This window comes from Agelaius phoeniceus, chromosome 29, assembly GCF_051311805.1.
Source record: "Agelaius phoeniceus isolate bAgePho1 chromosome 29, bAgePho1.hap1, whole genome shotgun sequence".
NCBI lineage: Eukaryota > Metazoa > Chordata > Aves > Passeriformes > Icteridae > Agelaius > Agelaius phoeniceus.
Window position 1 is genome coordinate 1,277,806 of NC_135293.1, and position 26,118 is coordinate 1,303,923.

The 26,118-nt window shown below is 52.6% G+C and overlaps 2 protein-coding genes across 3 annotated transcripts; both read right to left on the minus strand.

The window, feature by feature from the left end:
• Positions 1-743: 743 nt before the first annotated feature.
• MYDGF (myeloid derived growth factor) lies at positions 744-4,224 on the minus strand. Its single transcript, XM_054649952.2, has 6 exons — positions 4,015-4,224; positions 3,279-3,329; positions 2,782-2,843; positions 2,426-2,507; positions 1,808-1,880; positions 744-1,503 (listed from the first exon to the last, which is right to left on the minus strand). Exons 1-6 carry the CDS (start codon positions 4,192-4,194, stop codon positions 1,424-1,426), a joined length of 528 nt encoding a protein of 175 aa, XP_054505927.2. The 5' UTR covers positions 4,195-4,224; the 3' UTR covers positions 744-1,423.
• A 2,164-nt stretch (positions 4,225-6,388) lies between these two features.
• Positions 6,389-26,118, minus strand: DPP9 (dipeptidyl peptidase 9). 2 transcript variants are annotated; one of them, XM_054649911.2, is made up of 21 exons: positions 25,921-26,118; positions 24,091-24,178; positions 21,420-21,673; positions 18,705-18,817; positions 17,838-18,011; positions 17,086-17,254; positions 16,806-16,919; positions 16,413-16,541; positions 15,855-15,916; positions 15,236-15,336; positions 13,721-13,898; positions 13,373-13,538; positions 13,211-13,290; positions 11,271-11,423; positions 11,027-11,162; positions 10,146-10,291; positions 9,475-9,621; positions 9,179-9,331; positions 8,516-8,658; positions 8,108-8,219; positions 6,389-7,692 (listed from the first exon to the last, which is right to left on the minus strand). In XM_054649911.2, exons 2-21 carry the CDS (start codon positions 24,144-24,146, stop codon positions 7,600-7,602), a joined length of 2,679 nt encoding a protein of 892 aa, XP_054505886.1. In that variant the 5' UTR covers positions 24,147-24,178; positions 25,921-26,118; the 3' UTR covers positions 6,389-7,599. The 2 variants fall into 2 exon arrangements, with proteins under 2 accessions (XP_054505886.1, XP_077047601.1); XM_077191486.1 differs by lacking the exon at positions 24,091-24,178.

Here is a 26,118-nt window from a genome sequence, read left to right on the forward strand (position 1 = left end):
GCTTTAAGGCCTCTCCAAACCCCAACCGTTCCATGATTTGGTGAGATGCCATCCCCACGGGCTCCTCTGCAGCCCCACATCCCCTCAGGGCCCAGGAGCAGAGCCCTGGCAGCAGGGATGGCTCTGCAGGCACAGCCCAGAGCAGAGGGGATGCTCAGGTCACTCCCAGCACACTGAGCTCAGCTCTGAGCACTGGAAATTGCCCTTTTAGCACCCAAGACACCACACAATCTCCACTGGCCTTATCTCTGTGACCTTCTGGTGCCTCCTGTTCCCTGGATGTCTCCAGGCACGGGCTCCTGCTCCCTCCCCACCCCTGGCACTGATAACTCTCAGCCTTAGAAGATGAAAGAAAAGACACAAAGGCCCTGTCTCTGTCATTTCACAGGCCTGGCTGCAGCTGTCACCGATAATTGTGTGACACAGCTTAGGTGGGGGCAAAGCCCATTCACAAGGGGGTGTGGAGAACAGCAGGAGCCCAGGAGGTGCTGGTCCCTCAGAAGGGCAGGAACCAGAGCTGGGAATCCCAGGCAGGTGTGGTGGGCTGGGGCTGAGGAATGCCCAGCCAGAAATGCTTTGCTGTTCCCAAGGTGTGTGTCTGTGGCAGCTGGAAAATCCCCCTAAACCCTCTGCAGCCCCCAAATTCCTGTGAGACACCTCAGCTCCTCCTGGCCAAGCAGCAACAAAGGTCCACACAGCTGGAGAGGGAAGGAGGGACAGAACAGAGCAGCTTCAGGCCAGAGCACGATGCTTTATTTCTTTATTGGTGCTGTATTTACACAGGAAAGGAATTGCACATTCCCTGTTATTACTCTGGATAAGAAAAAGATCACTTTTCTGTAGGTATAAAATAGTCCCCTGGTTGTGCTGACACGGGGAAGTGTTGCCTGGATTGATTCCTGATTGTGTCAGAATAAGCTGCTCTGCCTTCCCCCAGCCCAGCCCCACACTCAGCACGGAGTCAGAGCTTTGGCCAATCCCCTCCCTCCCTCCCCCTGAATGAATTATTTCCTCCTGTCACGCTGGTGGAGAGAGCAATCCCATCTCCCCTCCAGGCACTACAGAGTTAAAACCTCCCTTTAGCAAGCCCTGCTTAAGTCCAGCCCCTTATCTCCCTGCACTGCTCTTCCCAGGCAGGCAGATAAGGAGCCCCTTTGCAGGGAGCTCTGCCCTGCTCAGCAGCTCAGCCAAGCAGGAAGGGGCACAGGAGGATCAGGAGCCTCCTGGGGTGTTACTCTGACACAAGGCAGAACAAATCTGTCCCCAGCCCTCCAAGCCCCCACTCGTGTCGGTCCCCAGCACATTGCAGTATGGAAAACATAAAAGGTTTGGTCAACCAAAAGAAAAACCCTGCAGGTAAGCAGGAAATGCCTTCCCTGCCGTGCTGGTGTGGCCATGGCCCCTGCCCAGGGCTGGCCTGGCCTCACAGCTCGTCACGGGGGGTTTTTGCCACAATCATCAGCTTGGACAGCTCGAAACGGAACTTGCCTTCCCTGTGAGACACTGCAGAGAGACAGAGAGGACAGCCCAGGGTCAGCAGATGGAAAAGCAGGAACAAAACAGCCCCACTGAGCCCTTCCCAGGGTGCTGGGCACTGCTTTTCCCACTCCTGCACATGCCAGGCTGGGGGAGAAACCCCTCCTTAGCCAGGGATTTAACTGGGATGGACCCACAAAATCCAGCTGCCAGTGGTGGATTGAGAGCACTGTACCCCAGCTCCATGGCACTGCCACCAGGATTGGAGATAAACTGCTGCCTGGCGTGTCCCCCAGCCCAGCCCCTCTCTCACAGACCCTCAGGCACACACCTGTGGTTTCAGTGACTCCAAACTCCTCCTGTTTCAAGGGGATGTCGTTCAGGGCACCCGCAGCAGCCTGAGACTGAAACAGGAAGGAAGGAAGGAAGGGTGAGAGGCTGAGGCAATCCAACAGGTCACAGAATTCAAACCAACTGAAAATGAAGGGGTTTGAGATTTGCATGCAGGGAAAGAATTAAGTGCACAAAGGAAGTCTGAAGGAAAGTCTCTATCTGTTTTTCTATGTCCTATTAAACCACAGACTCGTGTCCTTGGGGTGAGTGAAAGCCTCTCCCCTGGAAACTGGGAAATGGAAGAATGAGCCAGACAAAAACACCAGCAGAGGTTTCATTTGCTTTGTCACATGCAATTTGTTGAGGCAATCCAAGACTCCCTTTGTGCCCTGGTGCCTTTGGAGCCCCCTCCCAGCAAATGCTGTAACTGAGGGCAGGAACACAATGGAGCAGGCTGCCCACCTGCAGCCCCTCTCTGCCTGCCACCAGCCTCTAATTAGGGACGTGATGGAGCACATTTTATGGCACAGATGTCTAATAAATGTTTTCCATGTCTAATTCATGTTTTATAGCAGCCTCCCACACTCCTGCTTCCCCGGGATCAGCTGGGACTTACATAAGCCATGGCATGCTCTATCTTGGCTCCTTTCACTTCAGCTTTAAACTGGGTAAAGAAGAGATAAGACTTCCCTTGGGGCCTGAAAGAAGAAAGCAGAGCCTTTGTCATCGGCACAGAGGTGCAGAGGAGGAGGAGGAGAGGAGTGAAGGATTCCTGGCTCCCTCCCTGCCCCCACAGCCACCTCTGGATCTCTTATAGCTTTGTGCAGAGCAGGGGAGAGGGGAACAGAGAATCTATAAACCAGCAGCTGCACCAAAAACCCCCAGAGCATCCCTGGCAGAGGAAAACCCTCCCTGCCCAGGTGTAAATCCCTGCAGGGTCCTTGTCCCTGCCCCGCTGTGCTCAGGACACACCTCCAGATGGAGCAGGAGAAGAGCCCGCTGTCCTCGCTCACTCCGACCGTCATCTGCCACTGCTGCACGGGGAGAGCCGGGGTCAGCGTGGGGAGAGCCCTGCGGGGCCGAGCCTGCCCTCCAGAGGCAGCAGCAGCTCCAGAATCACCCAAACCCTGCCCTCCAGAGGCAGGAGCAGCTCCAGAATCACCCAAACCCTCCCCTCCAGAGGCAGCAGCAGCTCCAAAATCACCCAAACCCTGCCTTCCAGAGGCAGCAGCAGCTCCAGAATCACCCAATCCTCCCCTCCAGAGGCAGCAGCAGCTCCAGAATCACCCAACCCTCCCCTCCAGGGGCAGCAGCAGCTCCAGAATCACCCACCACCACCCCCAGCCCTCCCTGCTGGCCCCTCCTGCTCCCTGCAGTTAGGATTGTGCTCTCACACAAACAGTTCCCAGCCTCTTTTCCTGTCAGGGTGAGAAAAAGGAGCTGATTGCAGCAGGAGGGGCCCAGCTCACCTCGTTGGTGCCGCCCTGGGCCGAGTAGGTGAAGGAGCAGCTGTAATCCCCCTGCCAGAGAGAGGAACAGCAGCAGCCTCGTTTAGCACCAGCTTTTCAGGAATTGCTGAGCTTGGAGAAGCCCCCCAGTCTAGCAGTGCCCAGCACTGCCAAGGCCACGCTGAGCCTGTCCCCAAGTGCCACATGGCCTTAAATCCCTCCAGGGATGGGGACTCCGCCAGTGCCACTGTGCCAGTGCCCACCTCCCTTTCCATGAAGAATGTTCCCCAATATCCAGCCTAAACCTCCCCCGGCACCACCATTTCCTCCTGCCTGGTGTGCTGGGGTGAGGAATCGTGTTCTGGGGTGCCCAGGGACCCCCAGCCCCTTTGCACTGGGGCCCTTCCCTTGCTGAACCCCCTCCCATGAGGACCCTTCTTTCTTTGACACCCCCCTTCCCCTTGCAGACTCCCGTTCTCCCTGGGGACCCCCTTTCACTTGCAGACCCCTAGGGTTCCCCTGCCCTTGCATCCCATTTGGGACCCCCTTTCCCTTGCAGATCCCTGGGGTCCCCCTGCCTTTGCAGCCCCCTTTGGGGACCCCTCTTTCCCTGGGGACCCCTCACCACCCGCTCGCCCCGCCCTCCCTCGCGCCCAGCCAGTCCCCACAGCAAGCGATATGAGTGACGTGTCGCGCAGCCAATCAGCGACGGGCGCGTACCCTCTCCGCTCCCGCTCCCTCCCTCCGGGTCGCTCACCAGGCTCCGGGAGAAGGAGTGAACCTCCCCGCCGGGCCGCACGTCGAACTCGGCCGTGCTCGAGGCCGCTTCCGGGGCCGTGCCCGGTCCCGCGGCCGCCCGGGCCGCCAGGCACAGCAGGGCCGCGGGCACCAGAGCTGCCCACGCGCGGCCGCCGCTCCTTCCGCTGGGCGCCGCCATCTTTGAGAGGAAGCGCGGGTACGGCGGCCGGCAGGGGTCAGCGCGGCGGCGGCGGCACGGCGGCCATTTTGGGTGTGGGCAGGAGACCGGGCGGCCAAAGCGGATGGACAGGGGGACATGGAGACAGAGGGACACGGGCACGGTGGTCACGGGGCAAGAGGCCCTGTGGTCAGGGGACAAAGGGACCAGACATTCCTTGGCATAAAGACTCTTCCACCCTTGCCAGGCCTCCTTCAGGGCAGGGTCCGGCGCTGTGGCACAGCCCAGCAGGGCCAGCAGCAGCCCCAGGGTCAGGGCCATGGGGAGAAGGGGTCGGGGGGCCCCGGGCTGAGCCCCCCAGCACAGCCAGGGGCTGGGAGCAGGAAAATCCTGGATTAGAGCAGAGAGGAGGCACAGAAATCTGTGCCAGCTCCGAGAGGGGCTGGAGGGGCACCAGGGACAGGAGGGTTCTGTGCAGAGGCTGTGCCTGAGCATTCCCTGAGTCCCAGCACGGAGCTGGGATGCCTGTGATTTCACCGAAATCCCTCCCAGAGGATTCTCCAAGATCAATTTACACCCTTTGGTTTGGGCAGCACAGACACACCCAGAGCCCAGCCCTGCCCTGTCCTTGGACACCCCACTCCTCCTTTGGGGGACCCTGGGATTTCTGAGCTGCTCCAGTTGTTCTGGGGTGCAGCCTGCATGGCCCAGGACAGAGATCAAGTGCCTGAGACCCCCAAGCACCCAGAGTTTCCACTGACGTGGCTTTTCCAGAGCCAGAGCTGGTGGCACCTTTATCACACCCACTTTGGGAATGGAGATGCCAGGAAGTTTTCCATTCGAGCATCTTTCAGGGCAAGGAGTGACTTTTCTGAGCTAATTTTGTAGCTTGAGGAGTGATTTTGTTTTAAAAATAAGTCCTCCAGAACATCTGTTCTCCCTCCACACCATCCACCTAAAAATAAAGCCCCACAGGGTGAGTTTTGGGAGAGAAATGCCTCCCAAGCCCTTCTCAAGTCCCAAATTCTTGAGGAAAAATGGTTTTTGCCTGGTTTCCCCAGCACCTGCTGGTTCCTCTGTCATTACCACTCACTCAGGAAATTAACTCAGCTTCATTTCATCCTCCAGCTGCAAATCCTCCACCCAGAGCCACCCTGCTCTCATCGCCCTTCCCGGGGTGGGGCCTCCCACATCATTTGTGTTTCAATCCCCGACAGAGCCTGTTCCATATGGAACAGCTCCTCGAGGAGATTTCCCAGCTAATTCCTCTCGGGATTCTCAATCCCCAAAAGAAGATGACCAACCTCTTTTTAGGGTGCCAAAAAATCCAGCAGCAAGCTGGGGGATCAGAGGAGCCAACAGATCTGCAAACTCTTCTAGACAAGAGTGTCTTTAAGACATTTTAAGAAACACTCAGCCTTTTGGGGACAGGAAAAAGCAGTTTAAATTAGGCCTAAAAATTAAATTAGGGAAGCACAGAAACAAACTCTGCAAAAATAAAGCTTCTTACCATCCAGCAGCACCCACCCAGCAGTGAGGAACAGAGGGTGCAGGGTGCTCTTATAGACACATCTCCCAGGTGTAACTTCCTCCATCCCAGTCCCTCCTTTCACCCCTTTGACCTCAAAACTCACACCTGAGGTGCTTTTTAGCAGCTAAACCACAACTGCAATATTGGGACAATTATTTGAGCACAGGGACAAGAAGAAGGAGGGGAAAATCTGCTCCCAGTCATCCCCAGGAACACAAATGCTCCATCTGGAAGAAGTTCTGCATTTAGAACAAGCCTCCAGCAGCACCCTCAGGCCATTAACAGTGGGTTAATTAACAGCAGCTCCCACGGAGGAAGGCAAAGCAAGGCCAGGTTTGGGAGCTTTGGGCTGGGAGGGCGAGCAGAGGCAGGCCCAGCTCTGCACAAACAGCTCAGTGTGTCCCAGAGTGGGAGCAGAGCAGCTGCACCCCCAATCCCATCGCAGGGAGGGAGGTGCCCACCCCAGGCTGCTGCTGACTGCTCAAGGTCACTGTGAGCCAAGCACACAGCCCAGGATTCCCAACCCTCAGTTGCTTGGATCGTGCTTCCCCTGAGGAACATCAGGGATTTAATATTCTCTCCACTGCTCGGCACAGAAAGAACAGAGCACTTGGCTTGCAGCAGAGCTGCGCTGGCTGTGGCAGCAGCTGCTGCTTCCTCCTTTCCCCCAAAGCAGCCACCACGTCTCTTTCCAATATTTTAATGAGTCGCTACATCTTACACTCATAATTATAAAAGAATAAGAATCCATAAAAATATTTTCTTTTCATAATACGCACTTAAAATACTCCAGGGCAAGTCAACGTGGTTCATTTGGGTGGGTTTTGTTTGTGTTTTCGTTTTGCCCCTGGCAGAACCCTTGGCTTGAGGGGGGGATGTGCTCCCCTGAGGTGTGATTGCTCAATCCCCCTCCCCAGAACTGCAGTTCCTGTTGCTCAGGTAAATAAAAACCAGGAGAGAGCATTGCTGAGTAGACGGGCAGGGGGACCAGTCACTGACCCGCAGAGAACTGAAGCACAGCCAATTTCAGTGCACATTGGAAAGCTCAGGGAAGGACAAGGGGACAAGGAGGCGGCACAGAGAACGGAGGGAGGGAGGATTTGCATAAATATCATCCATCTTGTGTTGCAAAAACCCAAATGCTGCTGTGAGCTCTGGAGAGAGGCTCTGGCTGTAGCCAGCTGCCTGTGCTACCTGTTGGCACAACTCTGAGTGAGAGCGGCCATGAGAGGAAGGATCAGAGGGCGCCGTTACTGGCCCCGGCCACTTCCTCCATCTGCTCTGCAAATTTAAACTTGAAAATAGATAGATATAAAAAAAAAAAAGACTAGTGTTGCATGCTTCTGTAGACCTCTCTTCAGCTCCCAGGGCTCCAGTGTGGCAGCAGGGCCAGGACACAGAGCAGATCCCCAGGTGAGCAGTAGGTAGTTCTCTTCCCTCACACTCCTGGCTTAAGGCAGCTTCTGATTCGGCTCTTCCGTTTCCAACACAGGCACTGAGTTCTTGCAGGTGAGAGTTTGGGAACTGCACAGGTGCAGTGGAAGAAGAGAAGGATTGGGGAGAGAGAGATGGACACAAACCTCAGCCTCGGGACAGACCACTGTCCATTGATTCCCAGGAGAGAGGGAGTAGCAGCAAAAAAAGCATTGAACAGCCAGGCTGGAGGAGAGGAGGAGGACGAGCAGCCGAGCAGGAGCAGACCTCCAGCTTGGAAAGTGAGAGAAGGTGGCACTGTCCAAAGGGAAGGTGCCCTCCAGCTTTTCCCCCTGGCCTGGGGGTATCCCCAGCCCAATGTGGGCACTCAGCCCCTTGTGCTCAGGGTTGGACGCTGCTGGGGAGCGGGAGGGCACGGGGCAGGTGAGCTGTCAGTGTCCAGTTTGCAGAGGCTCGTGCTCTCAGAGGTATTCTTGTAGAAAGTGCAGCAGCGTGATTTCGTAGTGCTCTCCTGACTCAGGGCACCGAATACTGTGTCTCTCGTTGGGGTAGATCTGTGCCAGGGCAGACACGGGGCATTGGTCACTCAGCAGGCACAGAACTCCCTCCCCTCGGCCCTGCTCCCTCCATCCAGTCTCCATCAGGACAAAGAAGTGCCAGGGAAGGTCTGGAGCACCCCCCCTCCCTCACTGCAGCCACCCCTGCCAAGTGGGACACAACAGCTCATGGAGGAGGAAAGTTCCAGGCCCCGGGGCACCAGCTCTGCCTGCACATGGCACATCTGGCAGCCATGGAACAGCCACAGTGCCACCTCCCGGCCTCCTCTGAGTCCAGCGAGGTCTTCACTGGCACCAGCCTCACAACAGCACATGGGGATCTGCCTCCATCCCCTCCCATCCCCAGAACACACAGTTAGGGAACTTTCTCCAGATTGATGGAACCTTTCCTCCCCACTCCTGTCCCTCCTACCTGCAGCTGGTAAGGTTTTCCAGCCCGGATTAGCTGCGATACCAGGAAGTTGGTGTGAAAAAAGTGCACATTTTCATCCAAAAAGCCATGGAGGATCAGCAAACGATTTGGCCTGGACACGGGGTGAGAGATAAGCAGAGAAACAGGATGAGAAACCAGATGGAAAACTCAATGAGGCACCAGATAAAAGGTCTGCAGAAGGTTTGAGCAAAGAGCTTCCAGCTGGACAAGCCAAACCCAAGCAAGGGCAGTGCCAGGCCATGGCCGTGGGCCTCAAGCCCTGCCTGGCAGGGGGCTGGGGGTGCTGTGGCCCAGCTGCTGCCGAGTTAAAGAGGATCAGAAATCCTCCATTTCCATTCCTCTGGGATTGAGCAGAGGTCCAGGAGCAGGTCTGGGGCGGGTACTCACTCATTGGGAAGCTTTTCCACGTGCAGTGCCACCGAGCCAGCCTCGTAGCCCTGCTGGTTGTTCTCGGGGACGTCCATGTAGCGCTCGGTGTAGCCGGTGTCGTAGGCCATCCACACGGTGACAGGGGCACCTGCTATGGCAATCTGGCAAACAGAGAGGTGCCACCAAGCCTCCATTAGCGCCTGCTCAACAGCCCAAGTGTCCCCTGCTTTCCTGGAGAGGCAGCAGAAAGGCTCTGGGCTGTTCTGTCACTGAGAGCAGGATTCTCCTTCAGCAATCCCACACACAACCCAGATTCCTCCTCCTGCTGTTCCTCTTGCGGTCACAGTGGGAAAAATTCCTGCACATCAGCACTAAAGGCTTCCCCTCTGCAAGGAGGAGCTGTGAATGATCCAGAAACTGTGCTGGGGGCTTGGGATGGGGACTAGCACATCAGTATCTCCCTGCAGGGCAGACCAAGCCCATCCCAGAGCCATCCTCCTCCAGCCCCCACCAAGAATGAGCTGCAGCAGGACACAGGACTGGAGTCAGGAGCTCCAGCCAGGTAGGACAGGGGGACATTTCCACCACACATAAACAAAAATGCCAATTCCAGCTGCCAAAAGGGACAGAAGCTGTGAGAACCAAGTGTCCCAAAGGTGCCAGCCCCACGTGCAGGCTCACCTTGAAGACATTGGGTTTACAGATGAGCCCCATGAGGGACAGAAAGCCCCCATAGGACCAGCCGTGGATGGCGACCCGGCTCAAGTCGATGAACCCGTATTTTTCTGCTACATAATGTAAACCTTCCACCTGGTCCTCTATCTCCACCTGACCCTAAAAAGCAAAAAGAAGGCTCATGTTAGTGGACTTGATAAATGTAGAAACTTGAGACAGAAACACTCACCCAGGAAATGAGCAGCCACAACCCTTAGGAAGGACAAACCATCAGAGATTCCCCAGCACAAGGAGGGCGTTACCATTTGGTTTTTCAGGGCTCCTTCAAATTTGAGGCCTCGCTGGCACGATCCCCTTCCATCAATCACCACCACAGCATAGCCCAGGGATGCCAACGTGTTCAGCCGCAGGTACTTGATGCCTTTGAAGGAGTTGTTCACCAGCTGCACCTGCACAAGGAGGGAGGAAGAGTTTCAGAGCTCAGCAGCTGCCTTCCAGTGCCTTCCTGTGTCAGTGGAGGATCCTGAGCTGGACAGCAGCCACTCATCGAGCTGTCAGAGCCATAGAAATCAAACCACATGCTGGAAAAGTCATCTGAGGTTTGAAGCAGAGGTCAAACACAGGGACAAAAAGAGTAGGTTTAGATTAGATATTATGAGGAAGGTTTTTGCTGTAATGGTGGTGAAGCCCGGGCACAGGGTGACCAAAGAAGCTGTGGCTGCCCCATCTCTGGATGTGTTTGAGGTCAGGCTGGATCTCTGAACAACCTAGGACAGTGAAAGGTGTCCCTGGCCATGGCAGAGGTGGGACTGGATGGGCTTTAAGGTCGCTCCAACCCAAACCATTCCATGATTTCATGATTCCATGACAGTGTTCATTGCTACCCAAAGTGCAAGTCCTGACGCATGACTGACAGAGCTCTGCCCTGGGCAGCAGCCCCAGCCCTGACCCCAGCATTCCCCTGGGTTTTTACCTGAGGGCCTCCATACACAAAGAGCACCGTGGGATGTTTCTTGCCAGGCTGGACATCGTGGGGTTTGTAGACCATTCCGTAGAGCTCCACGTCCGACTGCGTGCGGAAGTGGAAGATCTCCGGGGGGACGTAGTCTGGGGGACAGCCTGGACAGGAGGGTCACACACAGTGCTGAGGGACTGAGCAGGCTCTGCTCCCACCCCCTGAACCAGCCCTGTCCAAAGCTGACCCTCAGCATGGCTCCTTCAACACCAAACCACGCCAAGGCTTAGCAAAGCCCCTCCCTGGGAAGCACAGCCTCCACCTGCCTGCACAGGGAGGGGATTCCACAAGAAAACCTCCCCAGGTGGGAGCTCTGCAATGGGCACTGTGCCCAACAACAGGGATGGGAAAATGTGTTTGCAGCAGGGGTTCAGGTGCTGCTGTGAGCTGTACCTAAACCTTTAAAACCTGCAGTGCAGAATGGAGCAGCCACTGTATCCCAGGTACTTGTCCCTTCCCTCTTCAGACAAATCACAAATTAAAAAGCACCTTGAAGTGTTCAAGGCCAGGTTGAACAGGGTTTGGAGCATCCTGGACTAGTGGAAGACGTCCCTGTCCATGGCAGGGCATGAGAACAGGATGGACTTTAATGTCCATTCTCACCTAAACCATTCAGTGATTCCACAGTAAAACCACATCCCTGTGTGTGTGTGTCAACTCTGTACACCCTGGAGCAGGACTTTTGCTCCATGTGTGAAACACCGAGCAAAAGTGAGAAATATCTCCCCCACAAGATAAGTCAGAGTGAAGGTACTCAGACCCCTTCCCTCCCCATCACTCCTGGCCACTGCTGGGGAGTTCTCACTCAAAGGCCCCACTGCCCCCTCCCCAGGACTTACTGGCTGCCTCCATCATGCTGGCCCAAAACTTGGGCTGCTTGTGGAGAGGGTCATCGTCAGAGCCGCTGAGCTTGTAGATGTGCACACAGGGAGGAGTGCTCACACTGCTGTAGTGGCTGATGAACATGTCAAAGTTCTGGCAGGGAACACAGCACAGTCAGGGCATGAGGTGATGCACTGGCCACGAGTCATTGCCATTCCCAGTTAGGATCCCTGGCAGTCAGGAATCCAAGGAACAACAAACCTGGCTCATGGAGCAGCTGTGGGAGAAGCCTGGAGTGGTGAGGCGCATGATCTCCCCAGGAGACTCGTAGCTGACCACGTAGAGGTGGTGCTCCAGTGGGGTGTCCTTCGTGCCTTGGAAATACACCAGCTTGGTGGCCTCATTGACCCAGATCTGTGCCAGGAGAGAGGCCTCAGGGACAGGCAGGGACAAGCTCTGCTCCTCTGCCAGCCCAGAACACACACAGACCATGACAGGGCTGCTCAGGGCAGGGGGTTGAGGGGCCAGAGAACACACACAGCACTTGGGAGAGCTGCAGCCAACACAATGCAGTGACAGACAGCAGTCCCTCAGCCCTTTTGTTGAAAACTCAAAACATTTGCTTATTAATGGGCATAAAAAGCTGGGCTTTGTTGCCTGCAGGTTAACAGGAAGCCATCCTCTTAACAAGGGACATTCTGTGCTTATATGACATCTTACAGAACCATGGAATCATTTAGAAAATGGAAAAACCCCTCCGAGATCAAGCATGAACCCAGCAGCACCGTGTTCACCACTAACGCACATCCCCAGGTGCCACATCCACACCCTGCTCAACACTTCCAGGGGTGGTGACTTCCCACTGTCCTGGACAGCCTGTCCCAGTGTCTGATCACCTTTCCAGTGCAGCCATTTCCCCCATTTCCAACCTAAATCCCCCTGGAGCAACGTGAGGCTGTTTCCTCTGCTCCTGTCCCTTGTTACTTGGCAGAAGAGCCCAACCCTCACCTGGCCACAGCCAGCATGGCTGGATTATAAAGGTACAGGTCCCTTTTTTCCAGCCATCATGGTAATGAATTCCCATTCGTGGGAGGACCAGTCTAACAGCTCTCAGCACCAAATTTTGAGACACATTAAAATAGGTTTTACTGTCCAGATAAAGCTGTTTCTAAAAACCACCCGGTCAGGCAGGAACAGAGGTGACAGCTTTTAAATCCTGCATTGATTCAGCAACAGTAACTGAACTGTTTTTCCACCTTACAGTTTCCAAGTGCTATTTCTGGCTAACCCACAGTTTGAAGACCCCTGTGAACAGCAAAGGGAAAAACATCCAACTCAATTGGCCAGGAAAACCAGGCAGAGCCCTGTGGAGCAACAAATGCATCAAAATAATTGCTGCTAACACAATTTTAGCCATAACACATGCAGGGAAGAGCTCTGGCCAAAATCAACAGCATGTACAGTGAGAATCCACATGGGGAGGGACAGCAGGTTAATTGCAGATTGAGGAAAAGCAGCAGAAACCAAAAGCTTGGAGCTGTTGGTCTTTTAAAAAGCGAGAAGTGAAAATCCAGATTAATTGGAAATGAACAGCCAAGGTCTTTATTTTGACAGAATCACCTGGGAGTGTTAAAGATCAGACTCGGAGTTAATTCCTGAAGCAAAAATGAAACTGGGTTTCTACAAGATTAATAAAAATTCATTTCTGGCTGTTCTGCAAGTGACAACAGATACAGCTTCTCCATATTCTAAATTGCTTTATATTCCCCAGCTGCCTTGTTCCTAAAGGCTCTGTTGAGGGATCAGCTGGAGACCAAGAGTTCACTCTGAGTGCCAGGACACATTTCCACATTGCAAGAACTCATTGGAGTTAAAATGCCTCAGCAAAGGCAGCAATCCCCAGCTTCTCCACAAAATGGTTCTTTGTTGCTCTTAAACCTCAGACTTGTGTCCTTTTTTATGGCCTGACCCACTCCTGGGATTTACCTAAGGAGCAATCTGAAGTCTGATTAAGAAGGCAATCAGATCCATGTGCACTGGCCTACAGCACTTCTGGGGAAAGCAGAGGCAGCAATAAAAACAGCAACAAAATGAAGCTTAAGCAGTTCTAGCAGGTCCCAAGCGTAAGGGAGGACTCAGGCCAGGACTGGGAGCAGACAATGCAGAGCTGAGCACTGCAAGAGAATAAAAATAGCCCCTACCTTGGATCCATGCCTCGCCAGCACCTCCCATTCCCCACCAGTCAGGGCAACCTCCTCCTTGATGGGACATTTGAAATCATCTACAAGAGAGACCACGAGCATCAATCACTGCCCTCCCCAAAGGCCAACAGGAGGGGGAGCTGCCAGGGCTGCAGCCCTTACCCTCACTGTGGACACAGGGCTGCACCCAGTCGTGGCTGCCTGGCTTCAGGATTGCTGTCACCCTGTACAGGTGGCAGAACCCCGTTTTGCACTCGTTGGCTCGGATAAAGCAGAGCTCTTCCTCCTCCCCCTCCGGCTGGATGAAAGGATAGAAGATGTCATGTACCTGCCACACAAGATGAGAAACCTGTGAGTGATTTACCAAACCCCTCATTCAACACCAAATTTGGGACTGAGTAGCAAAGCTGCCACAGCAAGGACTTAACTGGACACCAATCAACATGAGAATGGTTAACTGAGGGGAGGAGGGGGCAGCCTGTGTTCTCCTCCCAGCCCTGAGCCTCTTACATTTATCCACACATCAGTGGTTTCTTCATAGATCACAAATGGCTGGACATTTTCTGGCACAGTTTTGGCAAATTCAGCACGCTGCTCCTCATTTTCTGGGACTGGAATAAAGAGTGCTGGAGGCAGAAGGACTAGCTGGAGCCTCTGCTGAGGTCTGTCTAGGAACATAGCCCAGGCACTGGGGAAAGAAGTCGGAGGTGAATGTCAGCACCACAGAATAGAGGTCCCTTTCCAACACTCAGAACATGCATCCCTTTCTTCCCCCCGCAGCCAGAAAGGATTTGGGCATCTGAATGCAAAGCTTTTCTCATCACTGCTGCTTTCTAATCCCCTGGAAGCTGTGCCAACACACACGTACTGCCAGACAGCTCTGGTATTTCACAGGGGTACCGCTCAGGCGAGCTGTCTGACAGATCTGCCAGTGCCTGTTCCAAGGGAGCACTGCTAACACAGCCCTGTCTCCAGAATGGAACCCCTCCACCAGGAAGCACTGTTTGTGCTCCAGCTCTCCTCCAGCTCAAGTGAGCACCCTCCCAGAGCTCTGTCTGCAGCCTCCTCCTCGTGCTCTGCCAGGGAGAGGCACAGACCCAACAAGGGTGCCAGGGGAAGGAGCTGCTTCAGTCCCAGCCCTGCTCCCCTCCAAGGAGAGTCCCTGGAAGTGGTGCTGCACTGCAGCTCTCAGCATGACAGATGGCAAAGCACAGCCACCCCAAGGCCTGTGAGTGCATCCAGGGGAGTTTCATCACGAAAGACAGATTTGAAAAGAGCCAGTTCTCCCCCAGCACCGCAGGATTTCAGGAACTGAGATATTCAGCACATTTAGATAAGCTCTGGTGCAGAACATCACAATCACCTCTGGGATTACCTGCTGGAAAGCTCTCTAAATTTCCTTTCCAGAGCAGAAAATTAATGATGAGTTACAGAATGCCACCTTCAAAGACAGCCAAGTCACCTTAACTTAATCTGCACATACACCAGTTAACAGCCAAGCTTGGGAGGGGGAAAAATTAAGAACTTTAAAATTTCAATCAGATTGGGGTGAATTCTGTAACTCTTCAGGCAAGACTGTTTGGAGCAATAGCCAGCCCAAGAGTAATCCTTCTCTTTGGACACACTGCATGAAGAATGTGGCACCACAGACCCTGCCCTTGTCCTGTGACTCAGGACAAACTGCCAATGAACAAAGATAAAACTGCCCACAGAACAGCCCCATTTTCAGCAGGAAACACCTTGTACCTGTGTTAAACATCTTCAGCTCCAAAGAATTCCCTAGGACTGCCCACTTACTGTATCAATGTCATTTAACTCTGGTTGTGACAAACCCCACAGCCTGTCACTCTGCTCTGCTTCGCTCCGACTTTTAGGATGTTACAGCACTGAAGAAGCCAAATATTCATGTGCCATTTCTGGCACTCAGGGCTTTAAAACCAGGTCATGAACACAGCAGAATCATGTCAAGGGTCTGCAACCAGAGGAGCCCTTGGGAAAGTTATTTTGGGAGGAAAATGAACTTACTATTTGCCATCCCGGGTCCATCCAGCACGGGCAATGTACTCCACAGTGGGAAACAAGGCAGCAAAGGGTTGCACCAGCTCCTTGTCCTGTGCACACACAATCTGCAGCAAAACCAAGGCCCAACATCAGATCAGAGCACCAGAGCTCATCACCTTCTCCCAGGGAAGCTCAGGGAGATGGCAGAACAAGGAAGTTTAGCTACTGGCATCAGCAAGGGTCAGGCCAGGAGAAGCAAGCCTTGCTACAAAGAGCAGGAAGAGAAGGGAAAAACAGCTTCAAAGCAAAATGATTTTGGCATTGAGCCACAGGAAAGGACACAGGCAGGGACTGAAGCCCCAGATTAGACCTGGCTCCAGCCCTCCTGTCTCTGCCATGGTGCACCAGGCAAGCCCGAATTCCCCCTTCCCTCCACATTCCCAGCTGAATCTCCACCAGAATGATTCTTGTCAGCATTTTCAGGTCTTTCTGTTTCTTGGATAAACACATTAGAGATCCAGCTATTACAAGAGAATAAAAAACCCAGACTAACATTATTTAGGATTTCTTTGTGACCTTGTTTTAATTCTAGGGAGCTTCAAAAACCCTCCTGTGCAATGTCCCTTTCTGAGTTATCACTTACCTTACCCTTGCTGTCTGTTTTAAATTCTGCCAGTTTCAATGTAATCTTGGGGTTTTTGCTGCCTGCAGAGAAGAAGTGAAAAAACACCAAGATGATGAAGTTGAACATTCTGTGGTTACACAAAATACAGCTTCTAAAGGAGAACTGCCCCTGGTCCTACTGAAATGGCTCTGTGTGAATTTACAAATACCAAAAATGTATGTGAGCAAACACCAGAGTCATTCTGGGAATGGGAACAGTTTGCTTTGCCTTCCCTTGCTGGCTGTGCATATTCCCAGGAGGCAGAGGAAAGATGGGATTCAGAATGTATTCCACAATATGCCACCAGATATATTCCACTTCCTCAGCAATCCTTTCATTTAGGGTTGGGATTTGAACTTCAGACTTTCTTGCAGCAGGTTTTGGGATCAGAGAGTCAATTAGGTCTCAGCTTTTACAACCTATTCCTACATCCCAGTAAGCACCCAGATTAATGATGCCAAGTTTATGGCCTCAATTCCAGTGCTGATTCCAGCAGGAGTCCAGAGCTGCCTCAGCAGCTCCACGTGTTTCACCCACCTGTCCTGGGGTACCGATAGGAATCTGTTTTTCTCTCCTCCAAGGCAGGTGAAGGAACATGAATTATCTCCACCTCTGACTCATCAACTTCCTCATACAGGATCCGCAGTGTTTTCAAATCCTCTGAACCTGGGACAGAGAGCAGGAATGTTTACAACAGCATTTCCTCCTGTTTCTGGCTTGCCTGGAGCCCTGGTGCAGAGGCAACACCTGTACAGCCCCAGCTCTTAGTGACCACCTGCAAACACTCCACAATTATAGTCCCCTCAGTGCTTTGTTCCTTCAGGTGATCTCCCCAGGAACAGCCCAAAGGAAAAACATGCTCAGAACCTCATTCCTAGCCAGAGGCAGCAGTCCCAGTGCCAGGATTTGATGAGCAGAACAGTGACTGACCTTCTGTGGAAGCTGTGGGACACCACCAATAGCCCGTGAACCGATCAAACTCCTCCTGAATGACAAAAGTGGCTACACCAGCAGACTTGGGGTCATCCAGAACATTGGATAAGCCTGGAGAGGAACAAAGATGAGACAGCATTTGCATTTTACATTTTCATCTCCTTGGAAAATGCTGACCCAAAAGACAAATGCACTTGTAAGAAACAAGGCAGGAATGTGGGCATTGCAGGCCAGACTCCTCAGAAGAATTCCCCTTGGGGTGGAGGGAGCCCCACACCTTTATGGCAGTATGTCAGCCGCCTCTCCTCGCCCGTCTCGATGTTTGCCACCCACAGGTCATTGTTGTTAATGAAGGAGAAGAAGGCTGGGTCAGCAGGGCAGATTTTGGGATCCATCCGTGGCCCCGTGCACTGAGTCTTGATTTCCAGAGGCTTCATTGGAGACACCTGTGGCAAGAGAGACACACAGAGCTGGGTGCCACATCAGCTCCCAGCTCTGCAGAGAAAAAGCCTAAAAGAGACACAGCACAGCCAGGGGATGATGGTAAAAGTGGCCCTGACAGGATAAAAGAGCAGCCACCATAACCAAAGGGATGAAGATGTGGAAGATGTGGACCTGCTACAGCAGGTCCAGAAGAGCCACAGAGTTGCTCCAAGGGCTGGAGCCCCTCTGGAGCCAGGCTGGGAGAGAGCTGGGAATGTTCACTGGAGAAGACCTCAGAACCCCTTGCAGTGCATGAAGGGGCTCCAGGAGAACCTCCTGTGAGGGTGGGAGGCCCTGGCACAGGTGCCCAGAGCAGCTGTGGGTGGCCCTGGATCCCTGGCAGTGTCCAAGGCCAGGCTGCATGGGGCTTGGAGCACCCTGGGATAGTGGAAGGTGTCCCTGCCCATGGCAGGAGGTGACACTGGGATGGGCTTTAAGGTCCCTTCCACCCCAGTCCAGCCTGGGATTCCATGTGCAGCCATCTCCAATCCAAACCATCAAGCCCCTTTGAGGTGAGTCCATGAACTCAATCCCTGGCAGACTCACCATGAAGCCATTCTTGCCCCCATCTCGACAATGGAAGAGGCTGTTGCTGGCCTGGAAGAGGAACAGGCCACTCTCACTGTGGAAATCATAGGATGTTATCCCAAAGACACCCAGTCTCTTGCGCTCCCTCAAGAGCTCCTCCTCTCTGGAATACATCCCGTGGTGAGGGGTTGCCTGGAATGGAAGGAAAGGAATATCTGAAAGGATCTGCAAGGAGAGCAATGTCCACAGGAGTGCTCTGAGCCTGTCACAACACCCAGCTCAAACAGGCAGCACTGTCAGGGTACAGGTGCCCAATTCCTGTACTCCAGGCTACAGCTGTGGGGTCCAGGAGACCTAAACCCCCCACACCCCCCAAATTTCCCCCTACAGGAGGGCTGAGCTGTGAATCTCTCAGTTCTACAGTTGGCACTTCAGCATGAAGTGAGAGAACAGCTGCGCTTGCTCTGCTTATGCAAATCAGATGTAACCAATTAACTTAATGACGTTATCTGCAGCCTTCACAAACAGTTTCCATGTCAGACACTGCAAACAAAAGTTCTTCCGGGATCTTGAATTACCCTGGAGAGAACTCACAGCCCAAATGGGGTCAAGACAGATAAATTCTGTTCCACCTGGAACTTTTTAAGTAGGGCTGAAAAGACCAACACCCTCCAATGCTGCCAGTGACAAAGGACATGAGGACACTGAAAGCAGGGAGGGGAAAGTTCTCCCCCTTTCTGGTGCACTCACAGCAGTGTAAGGCAGAAACAGCAATTTAAACTCAACTTTCCCAACTTTTTAAAAGCAGGAAGGATGACAGACACCACACAGATGTCCCCACCACAGCACCACCCAGTTTCCCCAGGTCTTCCCACTCTGGCCTACCTGAAAGTGATCCAGCATCTGTTTCCAGGACAAGAGCAGCAAGGCCTCCTTCCGTACCTTTTTGGGAATCTCTGAGTAAAGAAGGGAATTCTCTCTGCTACCATATGGCATTCCTATTAGGAGGACAAAAGCATCATTCTACTTAAGATGAATTAGCCAGGACAAAGAGCAAATTCAAACAGAAAGCTGGAAACAGGGGCTGGGGCTGCCCAGAGACCTTTACCCACATTCCTTCCCCAGCAGCTCCCAGATCAATCCCAGAATAACATCTAAACCACTTAGATATGGATTTGTTTGGAACTTTCCTAAGCAAGATTTAACACTACCCCACCTCTCCAGAATGTTTTAGGTCCAACTTTCCCCTCTGTGCCTGTCCTCCCATGCTCCAGATCCACTCTAAGAGCACCACTCCCTGAATGGGTGACTCAACATTACTCTCCACACTTCTCATGCAGAAATTTGCTACAGGGATCTGATTCAGGCCAAGGCAGCAGCTTGCAAGGGGGGAAGGAAAAGCTTGGAAGCTCCAGAGAGCCCATTCAAATGTGAAACAGTATCCTACAGAGTCAAAAGCCCTTGTCATTTTACATAAGCCTTTGACTGCGGTTATCAAATGAGCTCCTGGCCTTAATCCAACTTCCAAAACAACCATCAAATATCCTGACTTGTGATTTTGACAGTTTCCACCAAAACAAAGACCATGAACTTGCCCTCTACTTATGCTGCAGAGACTCCCTGGATCAGAAATTCACAGAGGGATCTGTGCCCTGATACTGCCTACTCTGCACATGTTTTGGGCAGAACAGAGAGATTTCTGAGCTGGCTGACCCAGCAGTAGTTACTTCAAATTAAAACTGAAATATTAATAAGTGCTCAGGAAGCAGAGCAATATGTGAAGATCTAATCCTCAGAGATCCAGGAACACCAAAGTGCTGAGCATGTGGTGTTTAACATAAGCAGCATCTGCCACGATACAACACAAAACTCTGTGGGGATGGCCCAGGAATGATTGAGGATGGCCATACAGGAAAAACTGCAGAGAGGAACAAATGACTCTGGACACACATATCTGACACTGAGGCAAATGTGACCTGGACTTCCCTTCCCCTTATGTTAGAACTTTCTCCAATGACCTCAGGCTGACTACAATCAATTGGCATTTACAAGGAAAATATTGCCTTCCTCCCCAAAAGAGAGTTTACTTTGCTTCCAGATGAAATATTCAACCCTACAGCAAAGTTCATCAGGACTCTCCATCCACTGCTCAGTTTTATTTAAACACTTTAAAATGTTATTTCATGCTGGGGCAGTAACAGCACACTGAGTTAAACACTTGTGAACTTACAGGCTGCCCAGAGAAGCTGTGGCTGCCCCATCCCTGGGAGTGTCCATTTATTATGGAAAAGAATCAGCATCTCAATCAGCATTTACCCTTTATTAGGGACATCTGAGCAGAGGTACCCTGAGATTACCTGGCTGATGCTGATCTTAACTGAGGGATTAATCTGCTCTAAGCCCTGTACAATTCCTTAAGGAAGGAAACACTGAAAAGGCACTCGTGTATCCTCATTCCTGCTTCTGGCTCCTGAAGCAGTCACACCCTGGCACAACACCAACCTCCCAGTAGCTGGTTTGGTTGCCATTTCATACAACAGAACATTAAAAAAAATTTTAAATTAGCCACCTAGTTCTTTAATCATCTAGATCAAAACCAGTATCAAAGTGAACTGGAAATACATTCAAGCTTTAAATCAAGCCTCACTGCTCAGACTTGACAAGAAAAATATGCCAGTTCTAGATCCTGCCCTTCAGAGCAGCACTTGTGTCCCAAGAATTTATGAGAACTACACAAATCAAGTCACTGGCACACAGGAGCTGCCTAGTGACAACACAAATCAGTCCCTCAAATCCAGCAACCTACAGTGACCTACACTCAAAACCTGGAAGAAGAAGGAAGAACAGCAGGGTCACTTCAGGGCAGGGATAACTGCACAGAGTTGCACATCTGGCAATTTTTGTACTGGCCCAGTAATGATCAGCTCATGCCCCAAAGCACAACAAACTCTTTATAGTCTATAAAGTTTCCCATGTTACCAGCCACAAAATGATCCAGTTACTAAAATCCAACAACTCTGTCACTAATTATACCGTGGCTCCATCTGTAGCAAGGGACCTGTACAACACAGAATTCTGCTTTCAGTCCCACTGAAGGAAAGGGATATTTCCCTGCAAATGCCAGGAACAGCTCATTCCCACCTCAATTTTCTTCCTTGCTCTTGCAAGCATCCTACCTTCATGATACCTAATACAGAGGAGACACCACCACCTTGCCATTAATATGTTGCAACACGTAATTAGTCATTACTGGCAGCGAATTTCTTGGAAAGTCAGTCTGGTTAATGAAGCAAGTAAATCCCACTTCTCCCAAGCTACAGAGGCACGAGGCAGTCCCTTCTCTTGGCCCATCCCCTGCGTGACAAAGGACACAGAAGGGCTGGCTGGCCAACGCTTCCTCTTGTCACAGCTGATCCCTGTGTTCGAGGCTTGTCTGGCACTGGGGAGCCCCTGCTCAGTCCCAGGCTTTGCAGAAGATCCTGCAGGCCCTGAGCCAATCTCAGTTCCCAAATCTCACAGAGGGAGATCTCTCCCACCCCTCCCCTTCCCTGCTGAGTTTGGAAGAGCCCCACGTTCCCCCAGTGCTGGCACGAGGCTTACCCAGGTAATAGAGGCGGTGAGAGTGCGGGCTGGACTCCTCTGTTTTCCGGACAAACTGGAAATCATGGGGAGCTTTGTTCACTATCATGCCCGAGTACTTCCTGCTGCTGTGAATAATGTCACGCAGCCCATCCCAAGAATGCTTTTGCACCTGGAATTGGGAAGGCACATCCTCCATCTCGACCACTTCGGAGCTGTCCGAGAGCGTGTCCACTGCAGTCATCCTCGCTTCCCCTTCAGAGCTGGGCAAAAAACTGAGGGAGGAGTAGAGGGACAGAATTGAGCCTTAAAAATCAAGCAGGTGCTCCTTAAACTACAGATCTCTGGGATTCTCTGCACTCAAGGATCACATTTTAAACACATTGAAAGGAAAAGTCCATCTCCCATCCCATATGGAGTCCTGTAAATGAAGATATTGACCTCAGAGAACTCCCTCTCCCAGGGCTGGCTCTAGAATAAGCTGTTAAAGGAAGCTCAAGCAGCAGATCTGGTGCAGACAACAAGCAGCTTGACTCAAAGGAAAACCACTCCAGGAATTCGTATGGATATGTCATCAAAGTTATGAGCTATCATAAAGGCACAAAAACTCCTGACCTGTGAGACCACAGAAGTGGAATCCCCTTCCTATCCCAAAGGAAAACCTGCCCATCACTTGGGGAGAGAGGTTCAGACCCAATCACTTACCTGAGGAGATACTGAGGCCGGGAATGATGTAAGAGAGATGGGAAATCAGGAAAAAAAAGTGCAAGTGCTTTGCTAAGAGACAGAAGGTAGCAGGAGCAGACCCTGGTTGTATCCTGAGAAACGTGGGACACATTCCTCAGAGATTTCCAAGTGAGCAGGTGTGGAAGGAGAGGATAAGAACCACCTCCACAATTAACACAAATGTTAATTTGGGGTGAGGTGGACCCACAGACTTGCCCAAGGTCAGTGATGTCATCCACTGCAAAGCAGGAATGAGCTGAGGACTAGGGAAACCTGTTTCTGACACCCCACTTGAGAAGCAGGATGTCCCTCCAAGAGGACACTTGAGGGGTTTTGGAGGTACCTGAAAGAATGTTACAGAGAATTTCAGAAGAACTTCAGTTTACTGCACAAAATTAGCTTGGATAATTTTACTCCAAGGAAACAGAATCAGCCTTGTGCAAGGGCTGAAAACGTAACATCTCCTCAGACTCTTAAGTCCCAAAATTGTACAAAATGTGCCAATAGTAACACAAGAACAAGATCCTAAAATAATTCTTTAGGTACTCCTGGTACCCACTGCCCAGCAGTAAATCCACAGCTTGAAAATGGATAAAGAGGAGTATTTTCCAATCAAAGGCAGGCAGGAAGCCCAAGTGAAACCACAAAAGAGATGTGGGATGTTTTAAGACTGTGTGTCTGTGGCCTCTGCCTGTATCCAGGCTCTCCACTGCAGCAGCTAAAATCACAGCTGAAGGCAGAAGTGCTGCCTGTCAGAAACACATGACAGAAAGACCATGAAAATGCATAAACTGAGAGCAATTCTCCCAACCCCATCCCACTGCAGGTCAACTCAGCCAGTTAAATATCCTGGCTTTAGCTCACAAAGCCTGGCCAACTCTCACCCAGCTGATGAATCCATCTCACTCAGCCAGGCTGGCTCCTCACAAGTGCAAGTTTAACCTTTAAAACCAATCCACAAATGTGATACTGGTACCTGTCCCCAGCTGAACTGGAGCCTGGAGCCCCTTCCAGAATATACTGCCATGATTTTATCATGTGAACTGCACAGCTCCAAGCTTGGCACTGTTCTCATCCTGGTGATTTCGACACTAGAATGGAGTGGGGAAGTGGGATAAGCACAGTAGCCACCACACAAACTGAGGTGAGAGTGTTGAGAATTACCACTGGCACTGCTGGAGTTCGGTGGACTCTCACAAAATCACAGAATGGTTTGAACTGGAAGCAACCTTAATGATCATCTAATTCCAAACCCCTGCCATGGGCAGGGATACCTCCCACTAGAAGGGAAAAAAAAACCTCCTAAAACTTAGGTCCTGGCATGATAGAGAGTAAAAGGAAACTCAGATTTCTGCCCCTGTCACTACAGCCACCTCTGAAAAAGTCGTAGTCAGTGTTTGGCAACGCCGTGTACGTAAGTAAATAAGTGCATGGAGTAACTTATCTCAGAGTAGATTTGGGGATTACATTACTCAAACGTGAGCTGGATCAAGACACCAGTTATTAACCATCTTAGACAGGCAGCAACAGCACACAGAAGATTTCCACCTTGCTGGAGAGGCCCTGTCCCTTCTGCCCCATGCTGAGGCAGGGACTGAGATGACTCAGAGCTGTTGCAGGATCACTGCTCTCTCCACCCCCAAAAACATGGAGCTGCCTCTTGGGGGTCTTATAATGCCCTTTGTGCCCTGTCAGGTGAGGTGGGTGAGCCACCAAGCCCTCCTCTGGGCAAGGTGTTAGTCTGGAGGGGACAACAAGCACAGGTGGGAAATCAGAACCCAGAAAAAACTGTAAAGCTCAATACTGGAAGTGAGTGAAACAAGTTATTGTCCTGAGTCACTTCCTGACTCACAGATCCTGACACAGCTGCCTGGGCAGGACTGTACAGATGGGGTTTCTGTCAGTGCAGAGGTGATGGCTGCTCTGTCCCACAGCGCACAGAGGCCACACGGGGGCCTGGACATACCTTCTCCAACTTCCTGCAGTCTCGTTTTCCAGACGAACCCTCTTTATCTTCTGCATTAACTACTCAGAGAGCTGGGCAGGACAGGAAACTGGGGAGGAAGAGGGGAGAAAGGAGATTTCATACAACTGCTGGGTAAAAGCATCTTCCATAGGTCACATTTCCAGCTGAGTGGGGAATCCTTGGGTTTCATTCCTTGGTCCAAATCTGTTCTGTCGGCCTGGGTTTGAACAGCCCTGATAAATCTGAGAGACTTCATCTGGACAACGAGGCCCTGTGAATTCTGTGGTGTGCCTCGTTCCTTCCCAGAAAATTCTTAAAATCCGAGAATCTTGAGTACTGAACCTTTCTGTCATCCCCTTCCCAAAATCCTGGAATTCTTACAAGTATCAAGTACTAAAATCTGATAAAACAGAGGTCTGGTCCATACTCTTAGAGGAAAAGAGTCAAACAAAGGACACACCATAAGGAGCCAGCCAGAGGGTCACAGTCCCACCTGGGACATAAAAAACACATTTATCTTCCAAGCCTGAATGCTGCTCCCTCAGCCTGCTGTCACGAGGAACCCTGGCTCCCCACACCAATCTGCTCTCCAGGAGCACAGGAAGGTGCTTCACTGCTGTCCTGTCTCCCCAAGTACAAAAGTCTTTAGCTCTGAATCACAGACACACTCAAGACCCACCACTGCCTTTTGTCGAGGCTCCCCAAACAGCCATTCCTCCACCAAAAGTGCACTCACAGGGGACCAGGAGAGACAAAGCCTCACAAAGAAACTCCTCTGCTGCAGAGGAGGGCAGAGAGGGAGGAAGCAGCAGCGTTCAGCAGTTTAAGGGCAGTTTTTGATGCAGGCACGAAGGGCAGCAGAGCGATGCTCAGGAATGCTGAGTAACCTGGTCTGATCTCCCAGCTGACCCTGCCTTGAGCAGGGGTTGGACCAGAGACTTCCCCAGGTCCTGCCAGGCTCGGCTGCTCTGTGATTTTAATGAGGAACATCTTCACCCTCATTGCACCCAGCCCAGATCACACATTTCACACAGGGAAGGAACGGTAAAATCTCGAACCGGGAAAAAAAAACCCAAGAAAATGAGCAAAATACACAAAAGAGATCAGGAACCAGCATGAATCATTCGGGAAGAGCCAACGGAACACAGGAACAAAGTCACCTACAGGAGCCCTTACAACGTGGCCGGGAGCTTTAAGATCTCCAAAAATTAAAGCACCGAGGGTGCGATAAAGCTGTGGAGATTTCTCCAGAGAAGGATGAGCTCTGGCAAAGGCTGCCCGCAGCCCGTGTCCCTCTGCAGCTCTCGCCGGGAGCTCTGCCCTTGGTGCGGAGGAAAGGCCGGGATTCGGGACAGCAGGAGAGGGGGAATCCCCGGGGATGGAGCATCCCGGGCCCCTCGTGGCTCCTTCCCGTGCAAGGGCAGCGAGCAGCCCCTCACCCTCCTGCGCCCAGCGGGGGCTGCTGGGGGCACACGGGACCTCCTCCAAGGGCAGGGACCCCCCATCACCCCATCCATGGGCAGCCTATGGGGGAAGTGAACTGCAAACCACGCCGAGGGCCAGGCCTGGGCCTAACCCGGGCGCGCACACGCCCCCCGGGGCAAGGAGAGGCCGCCGCCATGCCTAGGGGGGAAAGAGCCCTCGGAAGGGGCAAACACCGCAATCCCCGGGCACCCCCCGCCCCGGGCAGCGGGGATGCGGCCCACGGAGCGGGCAAGCGCTCCCCGCCCGCCTCAGCCGCCCCTCACGGGCGTGGGCCCCACCCAGCCATGCCCGTGCCGGGGCGAGACCCTCCGTCCCCGCCATCCCCCCCCTCCCCTCCTCACTCACCGCGGGGCGCGGCGACCTCCCCGTGCCGGGCGGGGGTGGGGGCGGCTCCTGCGCGGGAGGGAGGGCGGGGGAGGGAGGGAGCGGCGGCGGCTTCGTCAGTGCCGCTCCATGTCCCGGGCGCGGGGCAGCCCCGGAAACGGGGGCGCGGGGGCGGCGGCGGCCACGGCGCGACCTCTCACCCGGCGGCGGAAGTGGCGG